The sequence below is a fragment of the Psittacula echo genome (genome assembly GCF_963264785.1).
Source record: "Psittacula echo genome assembly, chromosome: Z".
NCBI classification, from domain to species: domain Eukaryota; kingdom Metazoa; phylum Chordata; class Aves; order Psittaciformes; family Psittacidae; genus Psittacula; species Psittacula echo.
This window is the reverse complement of record NC_137742.1, coordinates 103,615,295-103,632,971: the sequence shown is the minus strand read 5'-3', so window position 1 is coordinate 103,632,971 and position 17,677 is coordinate 103,615,295. Positions and strand designations below refer to the sequence as shown.

Below are 17,677 nucleotides of genomic sequence, written 5' to 3'. Positions count from 1 at the left end.
CAAAAGGTTAAAAAAAAAAAACAAAACAAACAACGTGTAGAACAAAATAAATACTTATGAAACAACCTGGCTTAGTCTGATGCAATGGAACAGGAACAAGATTAAAACCCTGTTAAAAGCACGGAATGCTGGTACTTCACTGTGGAAGGCACTGGCTTCCCACACCACTCAGGAATCATCAGCCTTGACCAGAGCTATTGAAGCAGCGACTTTGCTAATGGTTCACTGGAGCATGATTGCGCATTGAGAAATGCTCCAGGAAACAACAGACCGACAGTAACGCACTCCTGCTGCTGGCAGTGAGATCAAGAGCAGGAATAGTGTCCACTCGGTCAGCTCTTTTGCAGCATTCTAGGAATTCTTTCATTCCTCTGAGCTTTGCTGCAAGTTTTCATCAGAGCTTTGCAGACAATCAAGTGATATGGAATTACTGTACAATGAGGACAGTTAAAATCTAGGGGTATTTAACTGTGGGTTCTAGTAGTGTTGCAGGTGGTAAACGTGTTGTGATACTATTCCGAAGAACAAGATACCTTCACAGAAAAAGAAGGCTCACTTCTGATTTCAGATGTGCTCACTTTGTAAGGGTGCCTTTCACTTTTCGTTAACCAAGTCTCAATATACACTGTCATCAGTCAGATAAAATTCTACTCTTTTAAAGGTGACAGGGTGCTAAAACAAACAAACAAACAAAAACATCAAGTTTGGCAGCAGTCTCCAATAATAATGAAAAAGACACTACTCAATGCATGGAAAACTAATGCATCTGTGTCTCTTCAATATAGTAACTCCAGAAAGTCCCAGATAGTGGTATGCCAAGACTTCTGTTCTTCAAAGCAAGTGATCCAAATTCACTTTTCACAAAGGAAAGGAGCATTTCTGATTAAGACATTTACAAGTGTACCTAGTAAATGTTCTTATATAATGGTATTTTCTAAAACAACAGAAGAAAAAGCTCCCTGAACAGTTTCTTCTACCCATTTCTAGGTCGATCATTCAGAACCCTGGATTTTCTCAACTACTATTTATCTATTCCAGACAACAATCACAAACCCAGATTTCCATCTTAATTTGGAAAGTCTCCATGGAAGAAGCAGCAACTATTCCCTATGTTTGAGGCTTTTAAGCATATACTGACATGAATGCCCATGAAATACAGTCAGGAAACACAAGTGATCTTTGTTGTCAAGAGTTCAGCGTTGGACTAAATGGACTCCAAATAGTGGTAAAACTGCTAGCATAGCCTGGAAAAGAGTTAGGCCAATGAGAAATGTTTTTGACAGTTCCATTCCCATTGCGCAAGTCTAAGTCACATTATGTTTAATTCAGAACAGATGATTCACTGATCACTCCTTTCTTCAGGTTTCGGATAGTGTCTCTCTAACATATCACCAGTGACAATGAAAAATAAACACCAAAAAAGTAAATTCATTCATTATTTTATCATGCGCCTTTGAGGATCAGCATCCCGTTCTCTCGTACTGCATATGTATCAGAGCAGTCATTACTTTAGGAGCAGTCATTACTTTAGGATTACTTACAATCTGGGTTCACACCAAAATGAAGCCCATTAGCACATGCTGTGTGAGGCATGTACAGGGAATATCATACGTCAACATTTTATCTTCGACTACTGCTTTTGGGCATAGCTCTGTATGCAGCACTGGAACACGTTCTCTTTTCTGTATGCTTACAACTCATTTTACCATCTGACAAAGTCTTACCTTGAAGGAAAACATGATCCCACCAAAGTCAACAAAAGAAGTCACTGTGTCACTGCTGGAACAATGTCATTCATTTCTCAGAGCGCTGTTTTTGGTTTGGTCTTTCTTACAGCTTTCTACTCTCTACATGGACATCTCCTTTCTCCACACTTACAACATAAACAACGTCCTACCATGAACTGCACATTATCATCTTCCCACTGTTATTTATGCAAAATGCTGTAATACCTGCTCTCTGCTAAAAGAAAAACTAAAACGACCAAAATCTCACAACACAGTTCTGGAATTCAGAAGTACTGATCAGTATTTTTTCATTGCTACCTGCTACATCTGCTTACACACTGCCACCACTGATACTCTGCCTCTGACAGAACCTGATGCATTACAGCAACTTCTGCAACCCTCCATGCCTTTACCAGTGAAACCCATGAAGTGGCTAAGTTCCACACTGTTAGTACCAACTCAGAATTAAAACAGAGCAAGTCTTGGAAACCATGCACAAGGCTAAGTGTAAGACAGGCTGATTTGCTGATGATGGTACTTCTCTGTCATTACTGTGAGACTGAGGTACCCCATATTCAGGGTGATCATAAGCCACAGAAACAAAACAGTTAACTAGAAAAATCCCACTAACATGATAAATAACTTAATTCTATCACTTCCTCCTGGTGAACTCTATAACACTTTCGCTGTTTTAAAACAAATATTTAGCAACATTCCAGAAGCATGGAATTACATGTTTCAGGAATAAAAATAGCTGTAAAAACAGAAAAAAAAAACAAAAAAAAGCAAAAAAAAAAACAAAAAACAAACAAACAAAAAACCAAACAAAAAAAAACCCCAAAAACAAAAAACACCCCCCCCCAAAAAACCAAAACAACTAAAAAAACCCGAGCAACTTACAAAACAGATTCATTCATAGCTCAAGCCCAGAGTCTCTATCAAAGAAAAGGAGTATCTCTGTGTAAAGCAATACTGCTTTTTGCTTCCAGATCAGTAAGGAACTGATAGCTCAAGCTGAATAATTGATAGAGCCAGTATACAACCATTAATCCCAGCAGACTGGATCAAATAAAATGAAGCAAACTTATACTTTAAAGTACTTATTCCACAAAGAAGAATTTTGTTCACAGAACACTAAAGAAACGGCTAAGGCAAGCCACAGTGGATGATTTTCCAAACATAGCTTCCAAGTGTTACTCACAGTAATACATAGATGTACTTCAAATAAAGTAAATATGTCTCAGCTAATTAAAACAGCATCTGAGATCAGAAATGAAAACTGTGTTGTTGATGTGGGATTTCAACATCTGAAATAAGCAACAAAGTGGTCATCTTGTGGCTTTTTTCAGTGTGGGGACTTGAAATAGAAACACAGATTAACTATTAAAAAATACACTGAACTATATGGCATCCTCCAAGGTTTGTTCTGGTCAGCATACACATCACAGTATCAGGTATTTGATCATCCTTCTTCAATTTCTTATTCACTTAGCTAGTCTCAAATATTTTAAGGATTCTGGAAAAGTGAACTGGCAATATATCTGAACTATGCAAAGGATTAAATAACACACATAAAAATCAACTGGTCAAATCTCACTATGTTTAACATTATCTTGTTAAAGCCCTGAGAACTCTGTGTAAATCAGTTTTTTCTCCTACAAAGATAAGCTCACTCTGCATTTGCAGTCAAGCCCTGTGGTTTAATTTTTAAAAAGCATAGCTTTTGTGACCACACGTGGGGAAAAGCAATTACTTTAATGGAGAGGAGACAAAAAAGGGGAGTTGTTTCCCATCTCCACGTGCTTAAGTTGGTCACAAAAGATTTCTGAAGTCATGATCACCGTTTGTGAAACACCACAAAATCCCACTGATCATTTAACCTCAGCAGATAATACAGACATCTGGAAACAGGTTTAAGTCATCAAGATTTACTGTTGCGCTTAACAGAGTGGAAAGATTAATTATGTTAATGGCCTGAACTCTCTACTTCCCATTTAGTAACCTGACAACGCACACACGTGCACACACTTTATTTTGTTTTTCAACAGGATGAAACAGGATCTCTCTGTTGAAGAGCTAAGCAGTCATCAGGGCCTGCCAGCAGCAAGTAGTTGGTATCCAGCCAAGGATATCTGCATTATAATGAATCCAATATCAACCCATCACTGGCATTGATGGCCCAACTGTACCAGCCATTCCCCAAATCCTTCTTGGGTTGAAATCTGGGATGTGGGACAGTGATTTCTGAACACACACACACACACACAATGTTAGAGGCATCCCTAATATTTATAAACACGGAGCACAGAACTGTTAGAGCATATGAAGTGGAACAGTGATGGGATAAGGGCAAATCTGCAGCATAAAGACAGGGCTCATATCACATGATGAGAAAAATCATAACTGAAGAGCACTAAAAAAAATAAACAAAACAAAAAAGAAATGATTTCTCCAGATTAGCATAGCAAGATAGCTTTGTGATGGCTGCTATTCTACAAGCAGAGATTTTTATTACCAAAATCTGTAATAAGAGACAGCTTAGACCTATGCCTTCTATGAAGGTGGAGAAAATTGTTTTTCCTTATATTTAAAAGATTATCACTTCATATCTCATCTCTTCTTATTAAGTTTACAGCAATATTAAAACAAGATTTGGGTGAATAAAGAACATAATATACTCCAAAATAGAGAACATATTCTTTGGAGCATTATAAATGCTCCTGTCTGCTTGAATGGAATTTTAATGGAACAACCCACCCTCTTCGGAGAAAAATAAGAAAAGATGACAGAAAATATTATCCCTTTCCAAAACGTTCATTAAGCATTCTTGCTTTACAGCCACCACAGATCACTCTGTGGACTCTTGCCACTCAGGGACAGTATCAAAGGTACTATCTGTAAGTAATTAACAAATCACCTCTATTAATTTATTAATTCTTTCCACCAGCCAGAATATTTTTACAAATGGAAACAAGTGATCTGAAATGAAAGAATCCTAAGAGATACCATTATTATAATAATGGCTGATTTTCACATATCTCTGTGCATTACTACTTTTCATTAGCACACCAAAGAAAACCAATCCAGTTTGTGATGTGAGGAAGGTAACAGTGCAAGGTTCCACAGGCCAGTAACAGAAACACCGTGTTGAGACCTGGGGCTTCTGAACAAGACCAAAAGACCAAAATAGTTGTGTGACATAATGTCTAAATCTTGAGAAGCGCAAGGGAAAAACTCTATGTTTAAAACACAGGCATTATATTATGTGCTTACAGCCAAATATCTGCTGGAATTTACTGTTTGCTCCCAAAACAAATCTTTACCTGCGTCACTGAAACGAAGCATGAAGGCAGGGTCAAATATGAATCCTCTGCTATAAATGGGACACTATTTCCTTATTGTCACACTATGCCAAAAGCTGAAGTGACAAAAAAAATGCCATAAATATAAGATTTTGCTACCGGAGACTTTGTTTACTTTGCCTTCAGCAGAGATTTTTTTATTCTGTTTAAATTTTCAGCATATAAAGGTAAGCTGGGTCACAAATTTGAAAAGACCGAAAAAGAAAAAAGACGAAATACTGTGTGGCTGTTGATGGTGGTAATTAATGATAATTAGTAGATGGGGAAAAACTTAAAAGAAGCTGACTTGAAAGGCAACTGCAAGGTTTCTTACATGTTATCTCTTAGGTGTTATACTAAGATCCTGGAAGCGATAAAGTATTAGCACAATAAAATTAAAGGCATCACAATTACAGCTGCCCGAAGGCAAGATCAAGGACTTCACATAAAAAAGCAGAGCAGATGCCAACAAATAATAATCACAAAGCTACTAACGAGGAGTTCAAAAGAAAGTTCAGCATTTTTGAAGCAGCGCTATACACTGAAGATGCTTGTCTTTTTATCAACTGGTAAAAATGGCTTTATAGGTCCCTTACCAGACTTATGCACCCGATCAGTGTTAGTGAACTTCAGTGGAGACAGAGAGCAGAGGGCAGACATGCCCATGATCTCCAAAGTCGATATTTTAAACTGAAGATTAACAACAATTGATGACCTTTGAGAGACTACAACATACAAATATCTACGCTCCAAACCTTAACTATGCTAAAATGACTTGATATTTGCTTTATCACCAAAGCAGCAATTCCTTTCTTCCACTGCTGATAAACCCAGTTAAGCCTGTTTGTTTCTTACTTGTTTCCTTCCTTTCCCATCATGTAAAAACTATTGGGATACGTTTATCAGAAAAGCACCATGAAGTACTTTTTCCACCCTCTATTACATTTAGATGAAAACTTGACCATGCAGCAGATAAGTTCAGTTGTGCATTAAGGGCACAGATGTGTAATAGTTACTGACTGTGCCATCCCAAACTTCAACAAAGATGTTGCTTCTTATTTCACCATGATATAAAGGCTGTTTAAAGTTGGGAAAGTAAAATGCAAAAATAGTTGCTACTTCTGCAGTCTTTTAATCAGTCCCACCTCGAGGCTGATTAAAAGAAACCAAGTTAACCCAGCATTCAGGAGCAGCAACCAGCAACGAAAGATCGTTTTCAATAGCTGGAGATAACAAAGAAAGTCAATTTATCTAAGATATTATTCTTTTCTTAGCAGCATGACATTTAGCTAGCTAATTTTAGTAAAGTATTGAAAAGGTTGGGAAATGGTGGCACTACTACTTTATACAAACAAACAAAACCCCCTTAAAACCAGAGTGGCACATTTTCTGCTTATATTAGAGCAAGAACTCGTTTTGTCTTGTCTGTTCTTCCACTGCTTCACATACATTTAAATAACATATGGAGAAGAGGCAGAGGCTTTAGAAGTCCCTGCTAAGCACTCTGGAAATGGGGTCATATTTATCCATCACGATGAAGTAAAGTGCAATTTCAGGAGGACTAAACTACTTCAAGTGACTGTTGATGTATACCTGCTACATCTTGGAGTAGAAAATGTAGTAATAAATATGTCTTAGAGTGGAAAATGTAGAAACACTGATGGCAGTCCAGTATAACAATTTCTATCTGAGAACGGGCCATGCTGCTGGAAAACTTCTTCCTCGTGACTCACTTCAAGATACTGTGCTTGGTGATGTATCAGCCATGGGCATCACTGGGTTTCTCCAGAAAATAAAGCAGTATCTCCTAGCACAGAACAGTGAGGAAAGAAAACTGAATGCAGACACTTTGCAAGTGAAACTTATGACCCCATAACGTCTGCTGCAACTGCCTTCACAGCAGCACGCACCATAAATGAACAGGAGGGAGACAGCACAATGGAAACAAAAACAAATCTCAGCAAGGTGAAGCAGAAGACTGGGAAAAGTATCAGCAATTAGGTATCCTTTGTTGTACACTGCTCAAGGTTTGCCAGGGTCATCCTTTCCACCCCTTTTAAACAAATCTTAGTTTAGGAAGATAATTATACCTTTAAGCAATAAGAAAAAGTTATTAAAACTACTTGACATGGTCAGGCTAATGCAACAAAACTCTTGCCAAAATTAAAATTAAATTAAATTAAATTAAATTAAAAATTAAAAGAAAAAAATAAATTAAAAGACCCCTGCCTTTTCTCTCTACCATAAATCTAAAAAGAAAAAATAAAAAAACCTATATTTTTTAAACCACTATTAATCACTTGTTAAGTAACAGAAAATTAAAAAATTGTGCTAGTAAAATATTCAGCTTTTCCGTTCTTTAAGGAAAGAGAAGTATTTTACACATTCTGAAATTTAAAACCTTAAGAATAAAAATTGAAGCTATTTTCCAATTACAGAGGCTTTCATTATCTGGTATAGTTCTTTGTGCTGATTAGGGAACTCAGACACCCAATTACTGGTTTCTGAAATTTTACATAATTAACAGGGACAGAAGTAAATCCAGACACAAAGAACCACTCCATATTCTAATTATTATTTAAAGTGCATTCACTTTCAGGCTCTCCAAAAAGGATCCCCCATCTCAATAGTACAGACATGGAAAGAAATGGTTCTGTCACCATAACTGCATCAGAATTGAAGCCTTAACGAACAATACTAAATCCCTGGATTTGCAACATAGGTGTTTCTCAGAACTGTTAACCCGTTTACAGAGCAAGGCCTGTTGACTTTCAGTGAGCTCCAAATCCACGCAGCATGTCCCCAAAAGTGTGTAAGTTATGTATTAAAAACCATATGGCATATTCAATAAAACATCCAAATTAGTTCTGCATTCTGTAACTGCAAAGAAAGACTTTTCCTACCAATCCCTCTTAAGTAGCGGTTCCCCTTCTGTCATTTTGTTCCTACTTCGTGATGTTTCATTGACTGCTATTGAAGGATTGTCTTTTCCCTGAGTACATGTCTCCTCATAGTCAAGTAGAAGAATCCTGTTCTATCATCAAATACAACCACATGGAGTAATCGATTAGCACAGATTTGTGTCAGGACTCTTGCACCGAGTGATGACAACCAGGACCACTGGATATCAGTTATTATCTACTGGACCATGTCTTGCCCTGCTCTACAGCCACAAAGTAGGTGCAAACCTTCCACAAATGCATTTAAATTCTGCAGTTAAGCTACACCTAATCTAGTTTATTACAGCTCCTTTGTTAATTACCCAACCTTAATAACACAAATGCTACCACTTTTCTTAGAACATTAATTTTTCTAGAGATATTTTGTATGTCAGAGATGTTTTTATGATCACCTCAGTAGTAAGGTTTTTTTCCCCAAGCTTTTTTTAATCCACACACATTTGTATGTCTTAGCAAGCTTACCTGCTTTAAAACTGAATTTCTCAATTTTAATTGCTAAAATACCTTCTCTTGCAAACTAAGTTTTTCAGATCTAAAAATATGGTGTGCGGTTTTGATGATCTACTTTGAGGAACAGTCAAAGTGGAGAACACCTGTGGAACGCCAATTAAAAAGTGCAGGAAGGAATATCCTCAAGAAAAAAAAAAAAAAAAGGTAAAATGCTCACATTTAGGTATTTTGAGCAATCTCTACCCATAAACATACCGCGCTTCTACGTGAAATTTGCATAAAGCACATTTTGTTTTAAAACTATTCTCTTAATTTTTGCTCCTAAAAAGAGAGCAGACCTGTGAGACTTCAGTACAACCTATTAGTAAAGAACTATCAGTTAGAAATAATCCTTTATTTTTTGTCAAATCCATTCAAGCAGTTTTTAAGTTCTGGTTGAACTCCATTGGGCTTTTAATTTTGTTGCTTTTCTTCTAACAATCCTGGCTGTTTCTCCGTGCATGTTATTCAAAGCAGATATGAAAAACCCTTTTCAACTGACTAAAGCGGCTGGCGCAGGAGTTACGGTTGTCTTCCTTTTTGTACACAAGCACACATGCATGCACACAGCTCCCGTGTCATCAATGCATGCACAAAGACTCACGCTGTGAACGTGCCTCTGTCCCCAAGGTACGACAATTTACAAGGGTGATGTCGGAGCAGCACATTTATCGCACTTCAAATTTCCTCCTCATTTCTTCAACCTTTCACGAAGAAAGTTGCTGACAATCATCTTACTCCTACTGCCCTCTACTGCTTAGAAATCAGGGACAGGATAAAAACTTCTACATTGAATTAATTCTTGACCGAGGAACTTGAATAAAGAATTCTTGTATTTTTAAATCTGCAACTTTTTAATTAGTGGCATTATAAGAAAATTAAGACCTGTGGAAGATGGTTCTTTCCTCTGTTTTGGATAATGCATTATTATTGAGGTTAATATTGATAGAAACTGCAGCGTTTATTCCAAAGTCTTAGGAAAGACAACTAAAATGAATATTCAGAAAATACATAAAGCCGTTTCTTTCCCAATAAAATGACATCTGCAAAATGCGTAAGTGAGCAAAGCTGAGTTCATATGCCAACACATTTTGCTTGTATAACTGAAAATCATGCTCACGTCATGGATTAAACTGGAGCTTTAATACATGAGGTGCCCCCACTGAAAAGCAAGGTGTGAATATCTCACTAATGACTGGGAGGTAAACAGATACAAAAAACAGATGTTAACAGAGTTGGTTTGAGACCATCCCATGTGTTTGTTAATAATTTCCTCCACAAGCCAATGTATTTTCATTTTAGTTTGATCCAGTCACAAATAAGATTCACTGAAAAATTATTATTTATTATAATATTATAATTTATTATTCATTTTTATTACATGAGATTACTAGGATAGGATTTTTTTCCCCCTTAACATTCGGGAACTATTTCCCACCCCTTTCCATTCCTCCAAGATTTAACAGCTTTCCCTTTGCTTCATACTCAGTACAGCACAGAAAGTGGACAGATGTTTCAAACATAGGTGATGAGGTCACATCTCCTCCTGTGCTGCATTACAGGCTGTACTATGTGTATTGAAAGCAGACCTGAATGAGACATCAGATTCATACTCCTCCGGAGGACATTAAAGACAATGTCTCACTGATTTATTTCTCACACACGTCTATATTCTAACCCTTCAGGCCCAAGGGCAGCTAGCTGCTACTAGGCAGCGCTCTAGTCTGCCCTATTTTCACCATCACTACAGCAGTCTTCCAAGAATGCATTTTCCTATCACGGATTCATTTACTCTCATGTGATCATCACACATGACAAGGATGCTTTTGTAAAGCTCACTTGGTAATCTACCCCAACAGCCCTGCATCTGAACTCTCTCAGACCCCAGAGCTGCCATAAAGCTCATAGCAGCAAGGTCAGAGTAAAGGTTCAGAAAAAGACAAGGCAATCACTGGTCCATACAAATACCTCATTAAGCACCAGGAAAATGTTTTATTAATGTTATCCCCTCTCTCTACATATACGTAATTCTACAGTTATGGATGGGTCTCACCACACAGCTGATTACAAACTTAATCTGCAAGAGACTATGACTACAATGTAGTACGTACGATGCCAAGTTCCTTATGTAGAAGAGCAACTCTGCATGTTTATTTGCACACAGAATTTGTTTTTATGCACACAGTAAGAAGACTGATTGCTACAAAAGCAATTTTCACTGTCCAGTTTTTTGCTGCTAAACCTATCACACACACTGTTTGTTCTGGATTCTCCTGCTTCTTCTACTTACCTACAGATACTAAGTGAACTAAATGCTGCTACTCTTATTAATTTTTCATTCAAGGAGCAGAACAAATTGCCAGCTCTCCAAGAATACATATAATCATATTTTAGATGTTAAAGTGCATTAACTTTTTAATTTAAGAACTAAGGCTATTAGTTGAAGACCATCTGTCTGGTGTCATTTTAATTAATTTCTAAATTGGAGAAACACTGGCTTGTGAGGACATACAAAATAGAATGTTCAAAATGCAGGATATCAAGGACTGTCAAACTACTGAAACTGTTCCACCTCGTTAAACCCCACCTGTACTTCTGGACGCTGTGGTACTACGTCAGCTTGTGCAGGACACACATGGAATGCCTCCTGGGATAAGGAACATTTACACTCAAAGGGTGAAAAGGATGGAGTAAGGAAGAAAAGTAATTAGAGGAAAGACACACAAATTAGAAATCTTCCAGTAATCATAAGTATCAAATGCAAAGTTGAAAAAAAATCCCTACTGGTCTGAGGCTTCAAGTGTTAGTTAATACAAATTGCAATTATTTTTGCAGTTTGGTATTTTTATCAAACATGCACCGAAATACAAAACTTTCAGCTAATAGAACACACGTGTAGGTAGACAGCATTCTTTTTGGCATTATTTCCTTAGTTCCAAGAAGAATAATGCCAGAAAAACAAAATCTAAACTGAGTGCAACTACCTGGATAGACAATTCAAAAAGGGGAAAAAGAAGTTAAAATCAACAACTGGCAGCATTCTGTAGAAAAGCTGGTATTTATTACTACTGCTACAAAGCTTAAAACATTTATTCACCTTGGAAATTTTATCTATAAAATTTCACAGTAAATTTATGCCATTTTATGCTTTAGTTCGTATGAAGCTAACATATGCCTTGCATCCCCAGCTTTTTGTAAACCTTTTACTTGTGATTCAGACTGAAAGCCTGCATCAGGTGGCAGTACTAAGCCTCACCTGAATCGAGAGATTACTCAACATCTGTGAAGTGTACAGTTAACAGATGGAGAGCAGCAGCAAATGATGAATTTTCAAAGGGACTATTTGGTAGCCAAGCTAAAATCTATTACCACTAGTAGTCAGATAAAAACATTTAGTAACAGAAATGCCACATTATTCACTTATCAATATTCTTCAGTGTCCCTTGGCAGTGTGTATTAGACCTCAAAACATGGAAGGAAAAGCCACTCTCCTGAAAAGTAATGGACAGGTGGGAAAACTACAGAAGTCTCCTTGCTCACAGGTCATGTACAGATGATCACAAGCTACTGGATTGTTATGACTTACATTACCACTGAACCATATCATATGACAAGGCTTCGTGTTCTTATCCCACTGTAAGTGCCAAAGAAAATGTATTAGTTTCAACTTCCATTCTTAAACCACAAACACGGTTTAGCTTAACTCACTTTTCCTTGCAACTTTTATGAGCTAATAGCTCAAAACATGGCCGTTTAGCACAGATCAGCTGATGAGCAGCAGACAGTTGAGGCAAGAGGCTTCCCTCTACCCCTCGTGTTGACAGACACACAGAGCTGTTGTAAGGAATCATGTGAGTGCTACTCATCCACTTCAGTGCAAAACAGGCTCACATGGCTTAAACTGCTGATGAAGGGTTCAAAATTCATGCGGAATGGAGATAAAAATCCCCTAAATATTTGCTTCCTCCTATTTTTTTGCTCCACTGAAAAACAGTTGAGCAGCAAATACTTCTGGAGGAGCTTGAGGGTTCCTGGGGATTTGCAGAGATTCCAGCTGGAGTGTGACAACGCCTGTTGATGCTCAAGAGGCAGCAGTTACTTTTCTGCACTAAAACACAGCTCAGGGTGTGAAGAAAAACTACCCCAGCACTTCACTGCTTGCTTTCATGGGAAGTTTAACAGCAGGGCCCAGAGTACAGTTAGTTAAAAACCAAAAAATTGGATGCTGAAGTGATTTCCTACATACACGTGTGCAGCCACAACCACTTGGGTAGAAGCAAGACATTAAGTAGGACATACAAATAGTACCTATACACAGTACGTATACAAATATGCACTATGTCATAGTACCAATGCCTTTTTATAGATAAAGTGATGTTGATTTCAACAACAAAAAGATTAAATCATGCTTTTCTTCCCTATCTTGTACTCTCACACACCTCAACACATATCATGTTCTATATAGATGCAGAGAAATGTGCACACACACATTTACAAACATGTACTTGTAGAAAACCTTTCTTCCAGAATAGCCTTATTCTACATGTACTAATGCAGCCGCTCAGACAATCAGCAAGACTCCACTTACAGACATTTAGAGTTTGGAAGTTTTTTTACTCCTCTAGAGTTTACAGTTTCTTACTTCATGACTCCTTTAGCATGAGACTTAGCTGAATGCCGCTGTTGTATGACAGAATTTGCCTCTCCTGCCTAAAACAGAGGGCTCAGGAAAACATAATCACCCAAACATTTCACTTACAACCAGCATGAACTCAAAACATCTTAAATAGAACCAAGCAATGCAGCTTAAGAAAGATGAAATTTGTGGATCCTTGTTAGGAACAGATATTCCAAGAGGAAAAATCATGGTACTAGGCTATAACATTTTTTAAAAACTTAATCTACATGTCAGAGTGGCATACCATCACCCAATATTAGTCTTTAAAGAAGATATTTGGACAGCAGTATCTCACAAAGCAGGAAAATAGTACGGTAAGTACTCAAACAAAGGTTCTGACATGTCTCCAAATAAAATGACCTTTCCTAGTGTCACTTCTGTAAAAGTTTTCCTGACTGAAGTCTCAGTAAAGAATAACTAAAATGTTGGAGGTTTTATTTTTTTAATATAAATCATATTGCTTCCCTACGTGAATACTGCATGTGGTCAAAAGTTCAGAGTACCGGTAGCTTCTCAAAGCCTTTGAGTTCAAGAACCTTTATGATGTGAGCCGCTTCACTTCAGGACAATATTCACGTTCTAACCATATGTCTCACAACCTATTAGTATTCAACAGGAACAAAAAAAAATTCAAAACACATTTATTCAAGTGGCCTGGCTAGAAAGCTTCTTACAGGAATATTTTTGTGCTGTGATATCTTAATATAGTTCAACATTTAGTAAAGTGTGACTGAGATCAAATGTTAGGAATTCTGCTGACACCAAACATGGAAATTCTGCTAATTTAATCACTTAGTGACTCATCACTCAAAGTAAAAGCTTCTTTTTCTTACCTCACGTATGCATAAGCACCTAATAAAGCCATCTTATCAAAAATAACTAAAGCAGATATGAAAGATCTGTTTCTCCCAAGACAGCCATATAATGAAAAAATATCTGCTTAAACTTCGGCAATAAATGTTCTTTGGTTAGCATGGGCTGCAGCCCACATCTGGCCGCAGTGACAGTTGGTAACAGAGAAAAGAACATACTGTACGCAGTCTAAACAACCCAGTTAGTAGATTTGAGAGTGAAAAGGCCGAAGACAAGAAGGTATAAACTGCAGGGATAAAAGCATCTTACAGGAGTAATGAAATAAGCTTGAGCAAATACTTTTGAGTCCATGGACAAAGTACTTAGCTTACGTGTTATCATTCTGCAAGCTGTTTATTAAAACAGAAGGACCAGAACAGATTTTGCTCTTTAAACCAGCCACAAATAATGTGAGATCATTCCAAATGCAACATGAATTTTAAAGACCAAAGTAGAATTATGCTTAAAACTCAGTTATGTTCCTACCTGCCCATCTTGACCCACATGAACTTGATGTATCTGCAGGTTTCCCTGTAAAATAAGAGCAGTGACAATTAAAATGACTTTGGAATTTTAAAAGTTGGTCTGTCCTGAAAAAGGCCTGTTTCTCATCTCATTATTAAACAACTTCAATATTAAGGAAATCTATTAATTTAGGAAATTCTGCTGAGGGTTATCTTGGCAATCCAGCTACAATTTGATGGTCAGGACTTTAACCACAGAGGATAAACAGACTAAAAAGCAAGGAAGCTTTTCAGCACCAGCATGTTTTGCTTTCTCAAAGTTACTGTATGATGTACAATATTTTTATGCAGAGTTTGTTCGCATGGCTTTTGAGGTAAGCTTTGGGGTTTTCCTTATTTATATAAAACTGCAAATTTAAGTTACTAAACTCGAGTTAGCAGTATTAACACTTTTACATGTGTGGAGTACGATCTACTATTGGTTGTTATGAAGTTACTGCCTGTGCTACCAGATTTTTTTACTTCATCAAAATTCGATACCATCATAGTTCTGCCACAGAAGTTACATCTATTACAAAATAAAAAAAACAATATTGTAAAGTACTTAAAGGAAAACTGTAGCTACAAAGTGAAAAGGGCAGCAGTATCTTTCAAAATGAAGCTTTTATTCATATGTTCAGATACATCTTTTCAGAAGTATACTTGGATTATAAACACAGTTTCCCAAACACAGAGACATGCAGTGAAACAGCACGTTTCTTTGAGGAAAAAAACCCCACCACTTCTTTGATTTGCATATTTTCTGCATTTTCTCTTACTGGCAGCACTTCTTCTTATTTGAAGCTGTGTACATTGTAATAAATTTAAAACCAGATGTTTTCATCTGTCATGGACAGATGTAGTCCTTAAAAGTCTTTCACACAGGAACTTCAGAGGAAGCCAGTGGGCACCTCAGGATCAATTACAATTAGTATCTGCTGAATCATAATTTTTTCAGTGTCTCTTTACCCAAAACCTGCTTCACTTTTGTTGCAGCACATTATACATGCCTTCAGACCAGAACATTTTGATCCTTCCTTATTTCTCCCTAGGTCTGAGAAGTTCTTCAAAGAAGACTGCCTTTAACTATAATGTTTATATAATATTTACAATAATATTTATTCTACAATAGCTCCCTTTGTTAACAACACCTCTCTTCAACAAAAGTGGTTTTATGAGATGTGATTTAAGGTACTTTGGAAATGGATTAAACCTACCCACAAGCAGATGTGCTTCACATTGAGTAAAAAACACTACAGAGAAATCGTAGATTAAAATAGCAGGCTGCATTTATGTTTAAACTTATATAGCTATTGCTTCCTCATGTAAACAAAGCGCACAAGAAATCAGCAGTCTTAGCAGTTAGGAGTCTCTATACATTTTTAAATGCCCTAGTGTGAGGCGTCCCTCCCCATGGCAGTAGGGTTGGAACTAAATGATCTTACAGTCCTTTCCAACCCTAACTGTTCTATGATTCCATGAAATAACCAACAGTACTCTCACCCAGGTAAATTCAGCTGGCTTTAACAGCTGTCTTGCCAGAGTAGGGGGGAAAAATGTCAAAATTAGAGGGTTCACTACTGGATTTATCCATTTCCATTCTACTACACTATGATTATGGAAAACAATATGAAGTGCAAATACTGCAGTGTCAGATTACTCAATCAGTTTACTTCATTCTGCAATGTGTCTTTACTAGACAGAGTTTGAAGGTTTCTCCAGGTCCTGTTCAACAGTTCCCACAGTTAAAGACACTGAGTATTCTGAACACACTGAGTTCATAAACCTAGTTAAAATAATTTCATTTCTCAAAGGCAGTGCAAATACCTAAACTGGTTTCTTATAATACTATGTAAGTACTAAATTTCCAAAGACTATCAGCCATATACAACAGTCATTCACGTAACACACACAGAGAGCTGTCTTGGTTGGTCAAGAAAAAACCCAAAGCAAACAAACAAAAAGAAACCCACAACCCCCCCAGAGTCAGAAAGAACATATTGCATATACTGCCATAAAGCACATTTCATCCTGGCTCCCCCCTCATGCTCTCACTTCTACCCCTGCTGGTTCCTGTAGAGTATTGTAACGGATCCCAGAGGTTCAGTTTTAGAATTGGGGCCCTCTGTTCTGGCCAGCATCTTATCCACGGGTACCCAAACTTTTGGCTCACCTCACTGTCCTGCGTGATTTGGACTTGCTCGCCTTGGGGAACCTGGGCTATGTGGAGATGGCCCTGTGGGATCCGCAACAAAAGAAAACACCAAGAAGCATCAGAAGACAATCATAACTAGAGGAAGAGGCTATTACCTTGGATTCAATACAGCTTAACGTACGGAAGCCAAATGCTTATTCAACGAAAACCACTAAAGACAGCTTTAAAAATAATAAAGTGCATACATATTTCCCCATCTTGTTATGCAAAGTATAAGCAGAAGGACTTTGAAGAAAGAATGGTTCATTTTCACATAAAAGGAAAGAAAATAGGCATAATAATAAATAACATTTATGTAGCACATTTCTCTACAGACACAGTGTCTGCATTTTTGATTGATACACAAAGTATGGGACTAACTTGCTTTGGCAGATTAGCATTGCGCCTGAAACATTAATCCCATTTAAAGACCTTGGAAATTCAGTTCTTAAAACAGATATGCCAAGACTAGCTACTTGCTAAGAGTGAGGTTTTAAAAGGTTATTTGTAAGTGTCCAAAGAGCTTTATGCATTCCTATAGTTTGGCTGAAGTACAGTACCATGCTACAGACTCTCAAGCTGCTGTAAATTGGCATGAAATAGTTAATTTGAATGCAGTTACATTGGTTTATGTTAGTGGAGAATCTGTCGTAACAGTTTTAATAATGTTAATACTTTGTATTGCTGACCATACCCACCACTTCGGAACAGTATCAAGCCAACCTTTTGATCAAAACATGGATAAGAGTGGACGGAATTCCTTGTGCATCCTGACTAGCCCAGTGAAGTCCTTGCTACTGTGATTTACCTGAAGGGAGATTGGATTCTAAATAACCTACTTCAGGGTTTATAAGGCTTTGTGTTCATTTTAATATGCCTGCATGAGACAGAGATTAAAGATAATCATTTGGAATTCTGTCAAAGGCTCTTCTT

General features: G+C 37.3%; 1 protein-coding gene across 1 annotated transcript in view; it reads right to left on the bottom strand.

Moving 5' to 3' along the window:
* The window catches only part of BANP (BTG3 associated nuclear protein), a 150,995-nt gene that overhangs the window by 52,869 nt on the left and 80,449 nt on the right, over nt 1–17,677 (bottom strand). Inside the window, exons 10-11 of the mRNA XM_080637030.1 lie at nt 16,724–16,786; nt 14,534–14,578 (exon numbers count right to left, since the gene is read on the bottom strand). Coding sequence (XP_080493156.1) covers nt 14,534–14,578; nt 16,724–16,786 — 108 coding nt within the window. The remainder of the gene's footprint in view (nt 1–14,533; nt 14,579–16,723; nt 16,787–17,677) is intronic.